The sequence below is a fragment of the Anguilla anguilla genome, chromosome 16, assembly GCF_013347855.1.
Source record: "Anguilla anguilla isolate fAngAng1 chromosome 16, fAngAng1.pri, whole genome shotgun sequence".
Taxonomy (NCBI): Eukaryota; Metazoa; Chordata; class Actinopteri; order Anguilliformes; family Anguillidae; genus Anguilla; species Anguilla anguilla.
The window spans coordinates 22,267,100-22,286,249 of record NC_049216.1 but is presented as its reverse complement, the minus strand read 5'-3'; the positions used below and the strand labels follow the sequence as shown (position 1 = coordinate 22,286,249).

The 19,150-nt window shown below is 42.7% G+C and overlaps 1 protein-coding gene across 1 annotated transcript in view; it reads left to right on the top strand.

Annotated features, from left to right (window-relative positions):
- The window catches only part of cspg4 (chondroitin sulfate proteoglycan 4), a 52,461-nt gene extending 37,701 nt beyond the window's left edge, over positions 1 to 14,760 (top strand). Inside the window, exons 5-10 of the mRNA XM_035396706.1 lie at positions 2,635 to 2,811; positions 4,313 to 4,511; positions 5,206 to 5,337; positions 6,413 to 6,573; positions 9,179 to 9,362; positions 10,785 to 14,760. Of these exons, the coding sequence (XP_035252597.1) occupies positions 2,635 to 2,811; positions 4,313 to 4,511; positions 5,206 to 5,337; positions 6,413 to 6,573; positions 9,179 to 9,362; positions 10,785 to 12,571 (2,640 nt within the window). The 3' untranslated portion in view covers positions 12,572 to 14,760. The remainder of the gene's footprint in view (positions 1 to 2,634; positions 2,812 to 4,312; positions 4,512 to 5,205; positions 5,338 to 6,412; positions 6,574 to 9,178; positions 9,363 to 10,784) is intronic.
- Positions 14,761 to 19,150: the final 4,390 nt, after the last annotated feature.

Below are 19,150 nucleotides of genomic sequence, written 5' to 3'. Positions count from 1 at the left end.
GAGCAGCATGCGCACTCCTGCCAGCATATCTTTTACTCAGAAACTCCACTGTGCGTCACAGACGCTGTTGTATTTTCCTGTGTCTATAGCAAAGGAGTAAATAACCACATTTGAACATAACCTGGTGACTGTGAAAATCCAACTGAAGACAAATCAATAAGAGGTGTAGAAAACTGACCTGTAAACTAATAGTCATAAACTTGTTTTATTTTCCCATCTTTTCAATTGTATGTTCTTTGCTTCCCAAATTCACAATGCCCAATTGCAAATGTACAGTGTGTCATCCTATTCTATATGCAGTCTTTTCCATAGGGTGCACACTAACACATTATAATGTGTGCGGTAAATTGCTGCCTGTTTCATTCCAATGCAATCCACCAGGTAAACTGCATGCACAGTCAATGCACCGGATGACTGAGCAGGCAAATCTCAGGTGCCCAATAGATGTCACCTTTGACCAGAGAGGCGGGGAAAGCTAGTCAACTCACACCCTCCCTACTACAGTGGTACTAGGGCCAATTATTCACTGCACCATGGATCGCAGTTAAGAATAGGTCAGGATCATAATGTGCATTACTGGACCATCAATGGGCACCTGTTTCCATTTTTACTTTGTTTACATCTAATGTGGTAGTTTCTAGCTTTGTGCACCTCACATTGAACATCTCCAATACTAATGGATTACAGAAAACCATTGGGGAGAATGACTCTCTAAGTCTGTTGTTGTGTGCTTCCCCTGAGACCATTTAAGTCACAGTGGGAAAGGCCCAACTGTTCAAATTAAAAACAGATCTCAAATCTCTCCCAGAATGCTTAGCACGCAGACTGACAGGAGTCAACTGCTTGTGGAAGATCCTTATTTAAACTGCTGTGATTGTTGTCATACATTTAGAATATAGCCCTGAGTAAGAATTGCATTCTGCATTACAGCCCAAGTAAGCTTCTCACAAAAGGGCTGAATGCTAATTCCAAATACTCTCAAGAGTCTGCTGTGCCTGGGGGTGGGGGGGGCACCACTGTTCATTACATTACATTTACATTATAGGCATTTAGCAGACGCTCTTATCCAGAGCGACGTACAACAAGTGCATAGGTTTCATGATGTAGAGGCGCAAAAGAAACACTAGAGTGAAGTGTTCACTATATATATTTTATAAATGGACTCAGTTTTTCTTATCATGCAATGCACTTTAATCAGAATACAACTGCTGATTAGAGGAGCACCAAACTGTGAAATGAATCAGACCTGGGAACCAGGGTACAAGTGTTGCTAAATTAAAGACCGATGTGTTGCGCCGGAATGTCGACTTGGAATTCCAAGAGGCCTGATCATGTGGAACCCGCGGTTCTTCACATGCGGCAGCGCCTCCGTTCACGCCTCGCGAAACAAGACCATCACAACCGTAATTGGAGGCAGAGCCCCGATCGCGCTTCATAGTTGGCCTGCGATGAACATGTCACATGGGAACGGACGCAGATGGACTGATTTAACATGGGACTTGGATGTTGGGCTGTGATGATTGATGGCTTCAACCTGGCTCTGGCTCGGGTTGTTAATGTCATCTGGAGAAAGCGTGCGCATGTTGATATTTATCATGCGCAGAGTGCTGACTTGTTAGCGCCTGAGGTTTACGGAGTTGTGTCAGTTTTAGTCAGTGTCTCCTTTGTGTCTGTCAGAAAGTCTTTGACAGTGTAAATCAAAAGCAAACTGACAAACATATGGCCACATGAAGGCCAGCGTGTGAAAAAATCAAACTGTCAATGCTGCAAGATCAAAACCGCAGTATACCATCAAACATCACACACAGACATGTATGCGCACACAACATACTTTTACAAAACGTTTAAATCATGTCAGCGAAAGTGAAGCTGTTTGCTGTGCATTTGACTGAATAGTTGTGTATAAATTATTTATTTAACCTTTGTGTTCTGTTTATTTATTAGCACCTGTGCAAATTTTAGCCTGTTAGGTCAGCTATTCCTGGGGTATTATTGGGATTTCAAAGCGATAAAGAAATAAATTTTATGAAAAAATGCTCAATATATAGTACATTTATCTCAATTCTAAACAATATATATGAATAGTGGTTGTCATTTGCCTCTGCTAGATCACATTTAACAATGAAAGTGTCATTCTTTTGTTTTGCGATGTGATTTATATAGAATATCCACTATAATGAAGGCATTGGGGACATAAATCATGTTTATCTGTGAAAAATTAAAATGAAAAAAGGTTTTTCATGCAGGATATTATTAATATTTTTTGTTTTGAACTGACGTTCTCGGTTATTTTTCATCTGTATCTTACTATATATTCAAACAAATAGAAACACAATACAAGAACAAAATGTACACTAGTTTAGTCACTAGTTATGAAATACATTTCTCAGAAGTGACATTCCCTTTCTGCTAAAAGTTTAAAATGGGTCAAGTTGACCCAAACCTAATACAAGGGTTTACTTAGTAGTCCAAAATGAATGCACCTCAGAAGGTGACGTACATTACATTTGAAGCTAGTGTAGCCAACTGGGAAAACTTCACATAATGGTCCCATGATTTTTTTAGATATTACAGCAGCGTGGTAGGGACTGTCATGTGGCTTATGATGGGGACCACCCTGTTTGTGTCATCCAGATGAAACAAAGACTCATCTATTACCTGCATGACGGGTCAGAGACTACAGAGGACAGCTTCACCCTCTCTGCATCCGCCTTCGATATCGAGAGAAGCGGCCCCAACTTCACGATCGGCATCACCATCCAGCCAGTCAACGACGAGCCACCAAGACTGGTTCACAACACCGGTCTGGAGGTAACTTTCCTCTCCCAGAAAATTCTCCGTGCTACACAATGCCTCCTGAAAGTTCCCCGTAGCACTGCTAAACTGACTGGAAAAGGCCTACTATAATCACTATTTAAAACTGGAAACCAAGCGTGTGATTCAACTTTTTTTCATCTCTGTCTGTGGTTCCACGTCTCCTTGGTAACATATATTTTGCAAAGCCCCGTCCAGGGCAAACATTCAGTGTTCAGAGCAACAAATCAAGAGGCATCCATTCCTAACCCTTTTCTCTTTCCCACAAAATATAATGATACTTCTTGTGTTTTTGGACTCAGAGTCTGGTCTTATTCACAGAGGCCTTTTCTTCTCTTCCTTCACTGTGTTAATTAAGGGAAGTATCGGTTCTCAACAACAGATGGTCAGACAGAGTGAATAACGTTACTGTGACACATACACTGATCGCCGTATATCCTGGCAGATTGTGGCACAGCTGGCTTCTGTTACTGCCCTGGTCATTTACAGGAGCCCTTTTCCTTCTCAAGAAAGTCTATTCTTGCTTGAGCTTTGGCTCCCCCTAGAGGCACCCTTGCATGTGCTCTGTTGTTGGTTTGGGTGGGTGAGAGGACATACCTTATAATTTTGTCAAAATGCATGCAGCATAATCAAACGCACCTAATACAGAGCTTATGCTTTTTATGCATCTCACAATACAGAGGCAGTGCAATAAATACATAGAGCACTGTAACTAAAACATTTTCTGCCCTAAAATGTATTGCATAATACTTATCTTATGTCGCCATCTAGTGCTAAATCTGATAGGTACTACACTATTGATATATAAATTTCCACTAGAGGGTAGTAGACAACTGTCCCAAGTGTTTCTTCTGTGTGCAGTACTATGTTAAACAGCACTTAGCGCAAGTGTTCAGTGATGATAAATAATGTGGTAAGTTAGAAGTTCACTATAAAGTAAGGTTACACATAACAGGTAATATTTGTTTTCAGCCTATTGTGCCAACAGGAATTACTTCTCATTTGCTTTATCACCCAGGAAACAATAATACCTCCATTTACCCAACCCCATGTTTATTTGGGTCATGCTGCTGTTAAGTAAATTTCTACAGCTGAAAAATAGAATAATTGTCAGGAGGGAGAGTCAATTTTGATGGCAGCAATGGGGAGAAAAACTGAAAATCACTGCAGTGTGCTCCCTTAACCACAAGGCCCAGACTCCATCCCTACTGCTTTCAGCTATTTAATAACAACATTCAGGAGATCTGCTCCATTTCTTTCAATTAATGTCCTTTACAGCGACGACGCCATTAGTGGCGACCAGTCCATTAAACGTGCGTCCTGGGAGATTGCTGCAGCATGCCTCATCCTTAGATAGCAGGCCAAGCCAGCCTGCTGTGGAGACCATAGACACAGGGGTTGAAAAAATGACAGCCTCTCAGCTTTGCTTGTTTGCTTACTGCTAATAGGTATACTTTTAGAAAGACTGTTATTTTGTCTCATTTTGTTATGCTACCAGCTCCTCTCGGGAGAAGACGCTGAAATCACAGCCAATATGCTATATGCTGATGATCTGGACACCCCTCCTGAGGAGTTGGTTTATTCCATCGAAGATCTATCCAATGGGATTGTGGTACTCAGAGTGTCACCCGGAGACAGCATTGAAAACTTCACCCAAGCACAGATTAACAGCGGGGAGGTGGTCTTTATCCACAAAGGTGAGCCTTTAAAAAGAATTACCTTTGTGGGGAACATTGTGTTCCACTTAGAAAAAAGCCCTCTGAAATCCAAAACACAGGGGTGGCCTTACTGCCTGTTGAAACATAGAACAACATTCACAATTCTATGAAAGTCCAATGAAAGTTCACTTAAATTTTTTTTTTTTTTTTTTTTATTTTGAAATAAATCTGAATATGTTTTCTAAAGACATGCTCACAGAGTATGTTATTTATTAAGTTCAGAAAGTGACCGTTTCATGTTTATTTCTGTCTAAGAAATACAATTATTATTACTGGTTGTACTGTAGGAGTACTATATTAATGGAACATATATAATTGGGTAATGCAAGCTACTGAGCTATTGCTTTTTGTTTGGATGCATGTCTCATTGCCTGTCTCTGTGTGTTTTCAGTGTGTGTGGAGTATCAGTGCATCTGTGAGTGCATTTGTGGATCTCAGTATATGTGAGAGTATGTGTGAGAGAGAGCGTGTGTGTGTGCTTGTGGCATCTCAGTATGTGTTCGGAGTATCAGGGTATCAGAGTGTGTGTGTGTGTGTGTGTATTTATTTCTGTGTGTGTGTTTGTGTGTGTGTGTATGTGCATGTGTGTGAGGAGTTTCACTGAGAGCAATCTCTCGAAGTGTGGGGTCTCGGTGTGGAGTTGTGACACCCCGCTCTGTCTCTCCTCTCTAAGGTGGTCCGTCGGGGGGGTTCGCCTTCACAGTGACAGACGGAGAGCACACGTCCCCTCTGCAGCATTTCCTGGTCACAGCCAGACCGCTCACCATCTCCATGGATACGCAGGAGGAGCTTATAGTGTTCCCAGGTGTGTGTCATCTCATCTTAACACTTGCTCTCTAAGACCACGCTTATGATAAAAATAAATAACTGAATAAATAACAAGCTCTATAGCTAAAATTGCTTTGTGAATTCAATGCCATGTGAACATTCTCATAGATGAAAATGTTGCTCTTCTGGATATTTTTAGGTACTATGTCCATGTTGGTAGGATGAGTGTGTGTTTTTTCTAGGCACTGGCTATGTGTATGCTAAAACAATTACGTAGTATCATAGGCTTTTAATTCAGCTCAGTGCTCCAGCATGCTGCTTATTTGTCACCTTTTGTTGTTTTTGTCACCGATGCAACATCTCTTTAATGCATCTCGTCATGGTAACCATGTTAGTCACTCTGGATAACAGCATCTGTGTAATTAATGATTTATCTCATAATTTATTGAATTAATTAGCTGAATAAATGACTGTGCACTTGGTGACATAGCGCTACACTGTCGGCTGATGCAGACGAAGGAAGTCTGTTATTCAGTCGTCTTCCAGTGGGTGCCTATGACACAGCCTCATGGGAAAATGTGTTTGTTTTGACATAAAATAATTTATGGTTAAACCTTGTTAGTGCAAATTAGCTGGTGAGAGCTGACTAATCGCTTTTGAGGTTAATTAACAAATACGTATCAGAACATTTCATGTATTTCAAAAACAGCTGAAGCTCCAGTGCAAAGTGAAGTATCCAGTTTCCTGTTTACATCTGAAAAAATATAAATTTTCCTCATCAGTCTGTTAAAGCCACACTAATGCATGTAGGGGATGACTGACAGTTCTGGGTAGCCTGTAAATGTTCAGCATTAATGATGTACTGAATGTTATCAGTTACAATAAATATGAGGGGTCAGAAGTAAGGCTCCAACTGCCAAAACAGTACTGAGGGAAATAAAGGGCAAAATGACTGAGCTAATGGCCCTCAATCACATCTTCATGTGACATTTACATATTATATACACATAATATCTACATATTACGTCTACACTCAATAAATATATATTAACTATAATTTACATATCACACGCAGCAGGGAGAAATGTGTTTTGTTTTTTGTTTTATTTAAGGCACACGGCAGCCAATCACAAGTGAGATACTGAAAGCGACAACCAATGAGGACGGAGATGAGATCACTTACTCTGTCCAGAGGGCCCCTCGCCTTGGCAGGCTCATCTCAGCCAACAACAAAAACCAGTTTCAGGAAATCTCCACATTTACCCAAGCAGAGGTGAGTGCATCCGTGTGTAAAATACCATAAAGGTATATTAGGATAGTGCACAGAATTTCAAGAGCTAGATTTGTACTTCTGTAATTTAATGCATTTGGTTCAGGAAGATTATTTGTTTTTCATTCTCTGAAAAAAAAATGACAACTGGTGTTCGACAAGGTTGGCCTCTCAAGTGAACACAGTTTGACTTTCCCATTAAAACCACAGACTAATTAATTGTCTTTTTGAGAAGGGTATATCATTTTTTCTACAGAAGGGGCAGAAGTGTAACAAAGTGCTCTTCTCTTGATCTCTTGTAATTTTCCATATTTTTAGAGCTCAGTGGCTCAGAAATGATGAAATTAGCCTCTATTGTGACCCACGTTCAAAAGCTGAAATTCTACAACTACAGTACAATGTAAGAAAAACCCTGCGGTGTCTACGTTGCCTCTCAGTTCTGCAGTGCAATGTGACAGAGACTGACATACTTTATGGGACCTGCTAAATCTGCCCTTTCCAATGTGGGGGTAATGCGGGTTTTACTGTCATCCCACCCTCATCCTACTGTACCTCAGACATGAGGCAGTATATGTTGGGACTTCCTGTTGTGTCTGAGTTATAAGCACTAGAAGGATTGGCCACCAGCAAATAGACATTTCCACCAGGGGGTGCAGTGGCGCTCTCTGCTCCACCTCATTTCCCATCTGGACATGTTGCAACTCCCTCCTCTTCTGTCTCCATGCCTCCGTCAGCAGACCTCTGCAGCTCACCACGAACACTTCTGCTCACCTGATCTACAGCCTTTTCTGACAGCTGTGCCACTCCCCTTCTACCATGTCACCTCTAACAGCTTGCATCAAATTCAAACCCTTGGTGCAAGCCTATTGGCCAGCTAAAAGCAGCCAGTCAGTTACAGTGAGTTCCATAATGTTTGGGATATACATTTTTTTCCTTTTGGCTCTGTACTCTTTAATTTTAGATAATTTTGTAATCAAACAATTCACATGTGGTTAAAGTGCCATTTGTCAGCTTTTATTCAAAGGCATTTTTATGCACTTTGGTTTCACCAAATTGCTGCTCTTTTTATATATTTTTATATAACACCCCCACCACCATTTTCACAGATGAGGGGTGGTGCTTTGGATCTGGGGCAGATCCTCTACACTTTGCTCTTGCCATCACACTCTGATACAAGTAAATTGTGGTCTCATCTGTCCTCAAGACCTTTTTCCAGAACTTTGCAGGCTCTATTAGTTGGTACTATGTATAAAAATACAATTTTATAAAAGCTGAGATGCACTTAACCACTTTGCTTGATCACAAATCTAAAATTGTGGACTACAGAGCCAAAACCCAAAAAATATCTGTCCCAAACATTATGGCGCTCACTGTGTATCTTCAAAAGATCATCAGACCCGACACATCAACCAGATCTCTCTATGCTGAAACATCTAGGAACCTGTGTTTAGTCTCAAGAGTCTGAATTGAGTCTCCTTCAGCTGTAGTTCAGCTGCTTTTCATGTAGTGCGGTGATACCACATATCTGCGGAAATCCAACATCATCTCTACCAGCCTCCTCCTGTTATTCTCTCTCCCAGCATCAGGGGGCTCCCTTGCACATTTAGTTCTGTGTTTTTTTTCAGTGCAGTTAAATTGTACGAGGAGGGCTGCCACCCATTCTATTTGAGTTGTCACAGATTTCACCCAAACTTTGTGGGGTTGAAAAGCTAGTCAGCATTTTGGGTGTTTGGGTACTGGATTTTGCATCTAAAGTATAATCAGCTTTACAACAATATGTGCGTACTGGCCAAAATAGCAACAGTGACTCATTTCTGAGCCAAAATGATTACTTGACTGTTTATTTGGAAATATGCTTGTTGTAAATTACCAGCAGAATATATAATTAGTTTTTTGTTTTTTTGTGCTTTTTATTGTTAACTGATGTGACATCATGGTTTTGGCTTGTATGGAAGACAGCTTACATCACCTTGGCTCATGAATTACAATCAGTTCAAGAGAGAGCTTGGCTGAAAAAAACAGATCTGCTGCTTCCTCTGCACTGAACGTCACCACTAATCCAAGGCCACACACAGGTGGACGTCCATTTCAGCCAGACATTCTGACTATAGCAGTAATCACAATCATAACCATAACCATCTTGCTCCAGGTCATGAAAGGAGTGTTTTACCCTTGTTCTCTCTGCCACCTCAAACACAGCTGAGAACAGTGCTATGGACAATATTAGCCTGTCTGAAATGGAGCAGGGCTTTTTCAGCCTTTGCTGATACAGGGAGCTCCACCCAGCCATCCCGGGGTCCCCCATCACAAGTTAAAAAGTGTTCAGATTGCAGTCTCAGACCCAGGGAGAGAGGTTTGGGATTGTTGCTCGGGGACCCCTTACACTACCTTCATGGACCCCCTGTTGATTTTCTTTGCCAGTTTTTAAGCCCGGTCTTTTCTATTGCTCCTAATTTGCCATTCTTAACAGTCTACACTAGCACTGTCTACCTTTGACACCTGACCAGGAGGCACACAGCCAAGCAGTGCCTTAACAGGGTGAGGCACCCAGCAGTGGCAGGGCTGGCTGGTTCATCACAGTCTGAAGCATTTCTCTCTCCACACGTAGCTGGACTCTGGGTCCATCTTCTATGAGCACCAGATGCCCGAGGAACCCTTCTGGGTGGTTCGGGACTCTGTGGAGCTCCTGCTGTCATCCAGCCCAGCCCAGGACCTCGAGCACGTCCTCCCCATCACCGTGTCCTTCTACGCCGAAAACCGCAACTCCTCCACAAAGCTCTGGAGGAATGCAGGTACTGTGCCGTCCCAAGAATAAGAGCACACTTTGCATTTTATTCTCTTTTCTTGTTTTTAATGTTGCTTAAATGTATTCACCACATGATTTCCTCCACTAAAAAAAAAGATTGCTCCAGTAACCTCAAGAGCAGTGTTTTTAGCGTGCTCCACTGAACTGAATGCTAAATGTTTTGTTTTTAGATGTCAAACGTTTTATTTTTTCTCCAGATGAAATTCTGATGGTACTGTAATAAAATGGAGGAGCATGGGAGTCATTTGTGGAGGGCCTAGTCTCTTTCTCTCTCTTTCTCCTTCAGTTTTTCCAGATGTTCCAGCATTTTTCTTCTCTCAGTTTTATTTCAGATCAGTCCACCCCTCATCAGCTGACTCAAATACACGCTGTCCTCTCTGCTTCCTTCTATTTTTCTCTCACTTATGTTGCTTTTATTTCCCAAAGGTTTCAAGGATGATCACTCACTCTGACTATTCAGTGGAGGTCCCAGACACCCAATTACCCCTGGTTTTGTGTATATCATTTGTTTATTTTCATGTTTCCTCTTTATTTTTCAGCATATCCAGTGATTATTTAATTAAGCTCAGCAAAACTGGTTACATTTATTTGCTTGTGGTGAGAAAAACATGATTGATTGCTGAAATATCTGACCAAGACGTCACAAACCAATAGTTTAATCTGATATTCAAATATTTGACCTTTTATAAAAATAAATGTTTACCATCCTTGATTTGTGATGCAACACTTACAGCAGGCCTCTGAAAACTGATCATTTTTGAGTAATTGTATTTTGCATGCAAGTTTTCTTGGGCATTCAGGAGATCAGGGATATATTTGATTCGGTAAACAGAAAGTTCAGTAAATCAAAGTGCACTGCCTGTCCAACTCATTAATTATCATGTGTGATTGAGTTTTCCACAAAATTCACCTTTGGGAAATGACAGAAGGCATCAGCCCTGCAGAAAATGTCCATTTTCAGGGTTATTTCATGGTCCCTGAGGTGCTTTCCGTTCAGAGGCAGTCAGATTGACAGTGGAGCTCACTGCGAACCCCAGACTCCCAAGTATCAGGTCTCGAGGCTGGAGCTGATAAATGTCTTTGATAAACATTAGCTTAATAAATTTATCCTACCCTTTTTCTAGCTTTCTGCCTGGCTGAATAAAACAGATGGGGGAAGAATAGTCCAGCACGTAGCTCTATAAAGTGTACATGCTGGAAAAATAATCAAATACATATGCTTTTGAATGTCTGTATGAGAAGCACTGTATAAATAAAGTTTATTATTATTTATAAGATGTTGAATTGCACAGACAAGAGCAGTTTTTTTAAAGTTTTCTACACCCCCTCTCTCAGTCTAATCTTTGAATGGCCAGTGGAACTGAGGATAAGCATATGCGTGTGTTTTTGTGCTCTGTGTTAACCCCAGGTCTTGACCTTCTGAAAGGTCAGAAGAAGGTGATTGACAGCTCCAGGCTGGATGCCTCCAACCTGCTGGCCAGTGTGCCGGAGTCGAAGCGGGGATCCATGGGCGTAGTGTTTGAGGTGATCCAGTTCCCGTCCCACGGGACCCTTATGCTGGGGGACGTGGAGCTGCCCAAGAACACCCCCTACTTCCTGCAAGAGGAAGTAGACAAAGGGGAGCTGGAGTATGACCACGGAGGGGACCCCGAGCCCCTGTCCGACAGCTTTTTCTTTCGGGCATGGCTCAACCCAAGCGGTAGGGGCCCCCAGACCCCGGCACCGTCCAGTGAGGTCCTGGAGGAGCCGTTCATCATCGCGGTGACGGGCAGGCAGAGAGAGCCCCCCGCGCGGCCCGAGCTGGTGAGCGTGGACCTGCTGCTGGAGGTGCTGCAGGGCTCCTCGGCCGTGGTCACGCCTCAGCACCTCAGCGTGGCGGACCAGGACAGCTCGCCCACTGACATCCTCTTCACCGTCACCCGCCCACCTGCCAACGGCCGCCTGGTCCACGCCGAGACCGGCAGCCCAATGGACAAGTTCACCCAGGAGGACGTCAACGGCGGGCGGGTGACCTTCGTCAGCGACGGGACCCTGGCCAACGGCTTCCTGGAGTTCACCGTGTCAGACGGCCGGCACCGCACCGAGTCGCACTCCCTGCACATCGGGGTCCTGGCCCGTACCCTACAGCTGGCTCTGTCCCGCGAGATCCAGGTCAGGCAGGGGGACGACGAGACCCTGGTGACAGAGGCCATGCTGAAGGCCACCACAGGTGGGCCCAGCGAGGAGGAGGTCATCTACAAGATCACCAACGTCCCCGAGTACGCAGCCATGATGGTGGACCGGCAGCCCACCTCCGCCTTCACGCAGCGGCAGATCCGGGAGGGCCGGGTCAGCGTCCGCTTCGTCAAGTCCACCTCCTCGCGGGACTGCGTGGCCGTGCTGGCCCGCAGCCGAGCCGCCAACGCCTCGGCGGTGCTCAACATCACCGCCACGCCACTGGTGAACCTGCCCCGGGCCCGGCCCCTCCTGCCGCGCGCCTCCACCGTGCTGGTGGACCAACGCCTGCTGGACGCCTCTCCGCTGGCCAACAAGACCATGGAGGTGCCCACGTTCAGAATCACCCGGCAGCCGCGCTCGGCCTGCTTCGTGCGGGTGGGGGGGAAGGAGGACGGGCGGCCCATCAGCACCTTTACCCAGAAGGACGTGGAGGAGGGTCGCATCGGCCTGGAGGTGCTGAAGGACCTCCAGGCCAGGGACAGTGTTCAGGACGACCGGTTCGAGTTCCTCCTCCAGGCCCACGGGGTCCCGCCCGCCGAGGGGACACTGTCTTTCAGGACAGCCCCCTACAAGCCCTCAGCGGTCTATGGGGCCAAAGTCCTCAAGGTTCCCTCGCCTGATGCCGGATCTTCCGCCACCACCCCCAGCCCAGACCACTCCGAACGCAAGCCTGTCGTGTCCCGGCCCAGCAACCTATGGGCCATCCTCATCCCCATCCTGGTCATCCTGCTCCTGCTCCTTCTGGCCCTCGCCCTGGCCTACTATCTTGTGAGACGGAACAAGACGGGCAAGCACGACGTCCAGAACGTTGCTGCCAAGCCCAAGAATGGGGAGGTCAAGCAGGAGACCTTCCGGAAGACCGACCCCGCCAACAGCATCCCCATGTCCAGCATGGACTCCAAGGAGCCTGACCCGGAACTCCTGCAACACTGTCGGACAACCAACCCACCCCTGAAAAAGAACCAGTACTGGGTATGAGGACGAGCCCTAGACAAGGGATGCAGAACCTTTATGATCCAAAGTATTCTATTGGAGCTTCTCTGAATCATTCCTTTCAGTGTTATTTTCAGTGACTCCTTGTAAGGATCCATTTTAGTATTGAGAATTTTAGCAAAATGCCACATTCGATTTGAGTGTTTTGTCTCGGTGGTTACCACAATCCATTCTTCTGTGGGGCCATCCTCAGGTAATTAAACACTGAAAAACATCTATTAGTAGTGGGTGGAGATTAAATCAGATGAGTAATCTAAATAAGAAATGTTTTAGTTTTTTGTTGTTGTCTATTTATTTTTCTAAGAAACCTTGCTGGATCCTTGGGATATTTTTTTTCTTTTTTACAGAGCCCAAATGGTGTTCAAGGACATGAACATAAATTGTGTCTTTGGAAACAAAAAGGCCACAGAAACGCAATGAATGGTGAGAGATGGAAAAGACAGATTCTATTGCCTAAAATAAATGTACTTTCATTTATTGCCAATATTATTCCCCTGAAGTACATAGATAGACAATTTTTGCGTTTCAAGCATTTACCTTTATGATAAAAGAGGGATGGATATGTATACAGTAATAGTGCATTTTGAAATAGAACTACACTTTATGAAAGAACAGATAGACTGTCTTTTTCAGTATTTTTTCTTTATTTTTTTTATAAATATAGTCTTTATTTACTTTGCGGGTCTGCCAATCCTTTTAATTAGATGTAACTCTGCACCCCGCTGATGAACGCTCGTTAGATTCACTGGACTGACCTACGGCACTGAAAAACCCTATAACAGTATACATTATTGTGCAACCACAGACAGGAAGTGACTCACCAGGGATCTGTGTTGCACCCATTCCATTGGCTGACAGAGTAGTGTGATGTCATTCAGTCTTGTAAATGTTCCCTTTTACAGGTCTCTGCTTAGGTCTTGAGAATGATTCAGATAATTCTGTTTTCTCATGCCGTGTGTCAGGTTCGACAACCTACACCATCTCAATAAAGCTTGTGTTACTCAAACCCATGTAAACTTGAAAACCGGCTCTGAAAAAGAGGAACTATGACAATTAAAGGAAAGGAATGTGTATAAGCATGCTTTTACAGAAACTCTTTATCGTGTATTTTAAACACAGAAGATTGCATAAGGTTAGGCAATAAAACTATTAGTGGTATAGATTCAGGGAAGTAGGAGAGAAATGGAAAACAGAGGAAGGTTTAAAAATTGTGCATATGGTTTTGGAAATAAGCATGTAGTATCCAGGGTTAACTATTTTATGAAAGAAGAAATAAGATATAAGACAGACAGAAATCTTCTCTTATTTTAACCCCACCAGAATATGCTTACAGATCTGCCCCACTGATGTATAAGCATGTTGTGTCAGGGTTAATTAAAAGAAGATGACAAAGGAAAGACAAAAATGTTGTTTTCAACCTGAGCAGGGCCTGCAAACAGATCTGGTCCAGTTGTGTTGCATCGCAGCTGGTTGCTGTACATGTCTGCTCGTGTGAAAAATGCATTTATCTAGTTCCTCAAGTTATTCTGCATTTTGCAACGCTGCATTTACTCGCCTTGGCTATGATCTGACCAAGATGCCAGATATGAAATAAAACGTATCTGTTTGTGTAGAGAGCTCACTTGTACTGTTGGACAGTTTAGGAGATATCTCAGGAGGTGTTGGAGTTATACCTTTCATTAAGCTAATGGCTAATGCGCCCGATGGTCCTACTTGCTTATTTATTTATATTTAATTACTTTTACACATTTTTGTTAAAAAAACAGCAAGCCATATCCTTGTGTATTTTATGTACCATTTTGACCTATAATTCTTCCCTTTTCTGAACTCTTTACCTATGCATATCGTTGGTTTGACGCCTCTGAGTTGGTAACACTGGTGAAGATTTTAAAAAAGAACTCTTCTTTCCATGAAGCACACAGAGATGTTTGCTGTAATCTTTGTCGAAGTTCTCAGATTTCAGGAACAGATTCTCATTGCTGCCAGTTTGTCAGCTGCAAGTATATTTTTGCTATAGTTGTTGCCTTTTGTCCTTGTTGAAGTGAGCCATGGGTTTTGCAGGGATTGTTGGTTATTGAATGTTTTTAGAGCATTTCGGCAACCCTGATGCTTCAAGAAGCAAAATGTGTAACGAAAGCCCAATTTTTGTAAAATAAAAAAAATCACCAAACAAATGACGAGTGTGGTTTTTGTTCTTTTGCTTTAATTGTATTGTTTTTTTACATTGCTTTTATTTGTGAGCCAGTTATTTTATGCTAAAGTTTCTGGTTATTGAATTTTACAATGGGGCAGAACATTTTTAACATTTTTATTTGGTTATTAGATGGCCTGAATGCAAAATAAAAACAAAAAACTTTTGGTTAGATTTCCTTATGAACTGTTCTATGTGTTAAAAATTAATTTAATCCAAGAATCACATTATTGAGTTTGTTTAATCGGGTTGTTTGTTCGAGTTTAATCGGACTTCTGCCTCAAATTATTGTCAACCACCTGCTATAAATCAATAATGTATGAAGACTTGATGGCCATCTTACATCCTGTACCACCCAGATCAAGCAATGGATCAAACTGACCAGCTGGTGGCGCCAGGGTGCAGCTAAGATTTTGCCGAGGAGCAAGCGTTTCATAAAGTGGTTCATCAGCATTTACTAGCCTCTCATCTACACTCATTCTTTCCTATGTACCACTGTTTCCTGTGTCTTTAGTTTCTTCTTTTCCCATTTTTTCCTCAGTAAGAGAGGCCTTGCATTCTCAAGCTGCAGTTTATCAGCTCCCTGTGCTGCCATACACGTCCCATTTCAATTGAAACAGTTTTGATTAATCACTCAAAAATTTCACAATGTTTTTCACTTCTTAGTATAAAAACAGGGGGGGTGTAAATTGTAGTCACATGTTCTTCTGGGTGTTCTTAAAATGAATGGCCGTGATCCAAGTATTTTTTGTCTCTCTTTAGCTAAACTTTTGTGTTAGAACATGTTTGTTTGTTTGTGCGTGTTAGCACAAATGAAGCCTACATTTATAACTTGCTTAACAGTTTGTTTTAAATTTAGGCAATCAAAAGAGTAGTTTCCTTTGAATATGTTTAAATTGACCATAGATGGAGACAGAGATACAAATCTATAGTGTAATGATTTGAATTTATCCAGTAAAGCTTTAATTAATTGAATGAATGTTTGAATTTGGCATGTTCAAAGGGAATGTGTAGTTTGTTCCGTGTATTTATTGAATGGTGTAATAGCAATATAACTGCTCTGCTTTTATTGAGGGTGGGTTTGTTTTAAGATGGAATTTACCTTTCGAATTTGAGTATGGCAAATATACTTCATCTATTTCATTTTCATCACATATGTGTACAGTAACCCTGAACTTTCCATTTGGAATACTTTATTTTTCTGGTTTTTCTTGGAGGCAGAGAATATGGAACCTATTTTGTAGGGTTCAGGTTTCATAACAGCTGATTGTTGGAACAGGTGTGGCTGGTGAAGCATTGAATTAAAAGAAGCTGCTATTTCCCATTTGAGAGTGAGTGATTTTAAAGAAAGATAAGCCCCCTGATGTTAAAGTGAATACGTATGGCTGCCCTCATTATATTGTGCAGTTAATTGGTATACAATTTTTTAATGAGCATTTAATTTCCTGGAATCATTAAACAAACAGCCCTGTGTAGAGAAACAGATCCAAGTGTTCGGCGCACAGAAAATAATCTGTGTGTTCATTATGACCCTCTTGAATAAAATATGTTGGTGTTTGTATTTACAGAGTTCCGCAGAATGTACAGTACTTGATGTCAGTAGTGTTCTGGAGAATTCAGACTTCATCCTTTTCTTAAGTGCTGTGGAGATTATCTAAACTCCGGAGACTTTTCGGTTTTTCAGGTTCCGAAGCCCGTTGGTGGTGTTAAGAGTTCACCCATATCATAAAATCACTGGTTGTCATTCCTCGTCAGGAAAAAACTCCCAGGTAACATACAGAAGATTTACGAATTTCTGGACATGCAATTTATATGTGTGTGTATGGGGGGGGGGGGGGGGGGGTTCTGTGTGTGTGATAGTCAGTGTGTGTGTATGCATTTATATGTGTGTGTGTGTGTGTGTGTGTGTGTGGGTCTCTGTGGGTCTGTGTGTATTTATTTTATTTATTTGTTTATTTAACAGGGGCCATGCACAATACAACCGTTGGGCCAGAGTTAGCTATATAGCTAATTTACATCTGCGGTCCCTGGGCAGGTAGATATTAAAAACAATACAGTACAATACAAACAATACAATACAAAAAATTAAAAACAATACAATTAGCAAAATTTACAAACAGTACATCACATATAAAACAACATCATACAAAATATGCATTACATACTCTCCATGTTGGAAAACAGTTGGTTCCATACATAGGTTTAGATCAGTGATCACATGATTGGTTTGTCTTGAGCCATGTTTAAAGTGTTGTTTTAAAAATACTGAAGCTTGTGCATTCTCTTATATGGGTGGGAATTGAGTTCCATTTATCTGCTGCTCTGACTGAAAATGCTGATTGTGCGAAAGAAGTTTTCCTAAATTTAGCCGAGCAGTCAGCTCTGACTGATGGCCTGGTCTCCCTAGCATTGTTCCTGCAGAATGACACACATTGTTTAAGTGGTGGTGGCGCAAGATCGTATGTTAGTGATGTGGGTGATAATGTGTGTGTGTCTGTTCCTGAGTGTGTGTTAGTCTTTGTGTTGTTGAGTGTATGTGCGTATGTTTGAACAGTAATGTTTAATATGAGTGTGCTCCCTGCTCTGGTTACCACATGTACTTGCTGCTGAGGCAGGGACTCACCCTGCAGTACTGCATCCGTTTCCTTTTCCCACAGTTCTGCTGATAGGATCCAAATGCAAAATCATTTAATAACGGTCCAATAAATAACATGGTGACCCTTGATCTAAGATTACTGTGTATGAGAGTGACAAGAAAGAGTGAGAAGAGAGGACATAGGGAAAGGGAAGTGGGAGAGGTGTGTCTGCTTGGGGGTGGGTAAGCGGGTGTGTGTGTGCGTGCGTGTGTGTGCGCGTGTGTGTGTGTGTGTGTGTGTGTGTGTGTGTGTGAGGGCATGTGTGTGTGTGTGTGTGTGTGTGCATGAGTGTGCACGTGTGTATCTGTGTCTGTGTGTGTGTGTGTGTGTGTGTATGGTGTGTGCATGGGTGTGTGTGTGCCACAGTGAGTGTGGGTGTACATGAATAAGAGTGAGTGAGTGAGAGTTCTGCATATTTACTTTGCTACGTCTATTTCTGTTTGGTGGATGATAGGGCTTTGCCAGAGGACAAACACTGAGGCCATTTGGGAATTTCATTGCTGTAGCTATGAATTTCCCAAGAAACTTACAAATGGGATAATTTGTTGGACGAAAACATAAATTAATGAAAAACATAAAGTTGTGAAAGACACCTCAATTCAAATAAAAAACACTTGGCCCTGAGAATGGTACAATTTCATATTTTCAATGAGATTTTTTTAGCTTGACGATCTTTTACTTCAGGGAAACCAAAACCATCTGTGACCCTGGCTGTGTGGGGAATCATGGGAGCGCACAGTGTGAGTGGGTAAATAATGTGCAATTTTAAATAAGGAGTGCAGCAGAGAGGATCACAGGAGAGACTAAGAGGACAACCCCCTCTAGCCCAAGTCTTTATTCCGTGCTCCAGGTGTTGCTAAGCAGTGCGGACACAGCCCTCTAGATTCGAGACTTATGACCAGAGGGTTACAGGTTTAAATCCCTTGTGGGGCGCTGGTGTTATGGCGTTCCAAGGGTACCAAACCTGATCTGCGTGAGTAAATATCCAGCTGTACAAATAGATCAGGCTTTCAGGAAGGGAGCTATGTTACTGTGCCCCGGAAGAGGACAAACACAACTGCAGTACAGGAGTTCAGTTGTGGGGAGGAGGCAGTAACATCTGTTGCAAAGTGCAGGAAAGAGGACTGTTCAAGGCCCCCCCACTGCACCCCAGCCACCTCACTGGTGGGGTACTGTCCAGAGGACAGCTGAGTGAGCTGCACCCCTTCCTGCAAATGCCCCACTCTCATGTGTTTTAATGGTTTTTGGAGAGATTTTCTCTGCAAGGCAGCTCAGAGCACCAGCCTCAGGCATTATCTGACATATAATTCACATTCCGAGAATGCACTTGGATTTTGTCCTGTTGTTGATGTCAGCTTTTTCAGGGAGAATACATAGCATGTGGATTATTTCAAGATGCAGTTTAAGTTTAATATTATGGTGCCATAATCGCATACAAATGTAAAACAACTTCATCCATTTCCACAGATGTATAAATAAATACAGCAGGAAGGGCCAGTTACCTGAGAGACCGTTATGTTCACCTGGAGAATAGAACATGGATGAACACGATGCACTCTGCAGTGTGTTTGTGTAACTGTTTAATCGCCAATCCCTGATGAACGGGACCAGGTGCATAGAGGGTATTATTGCAGTAGAGGCTGTCGGATGCTTCTGGAACATATGGCAATTGTCAATGTACTGCACAAAACAGAGCCTCTGTGTTTCTCTTTCTCTCCTTCTCCCTCTCTCTCTCCT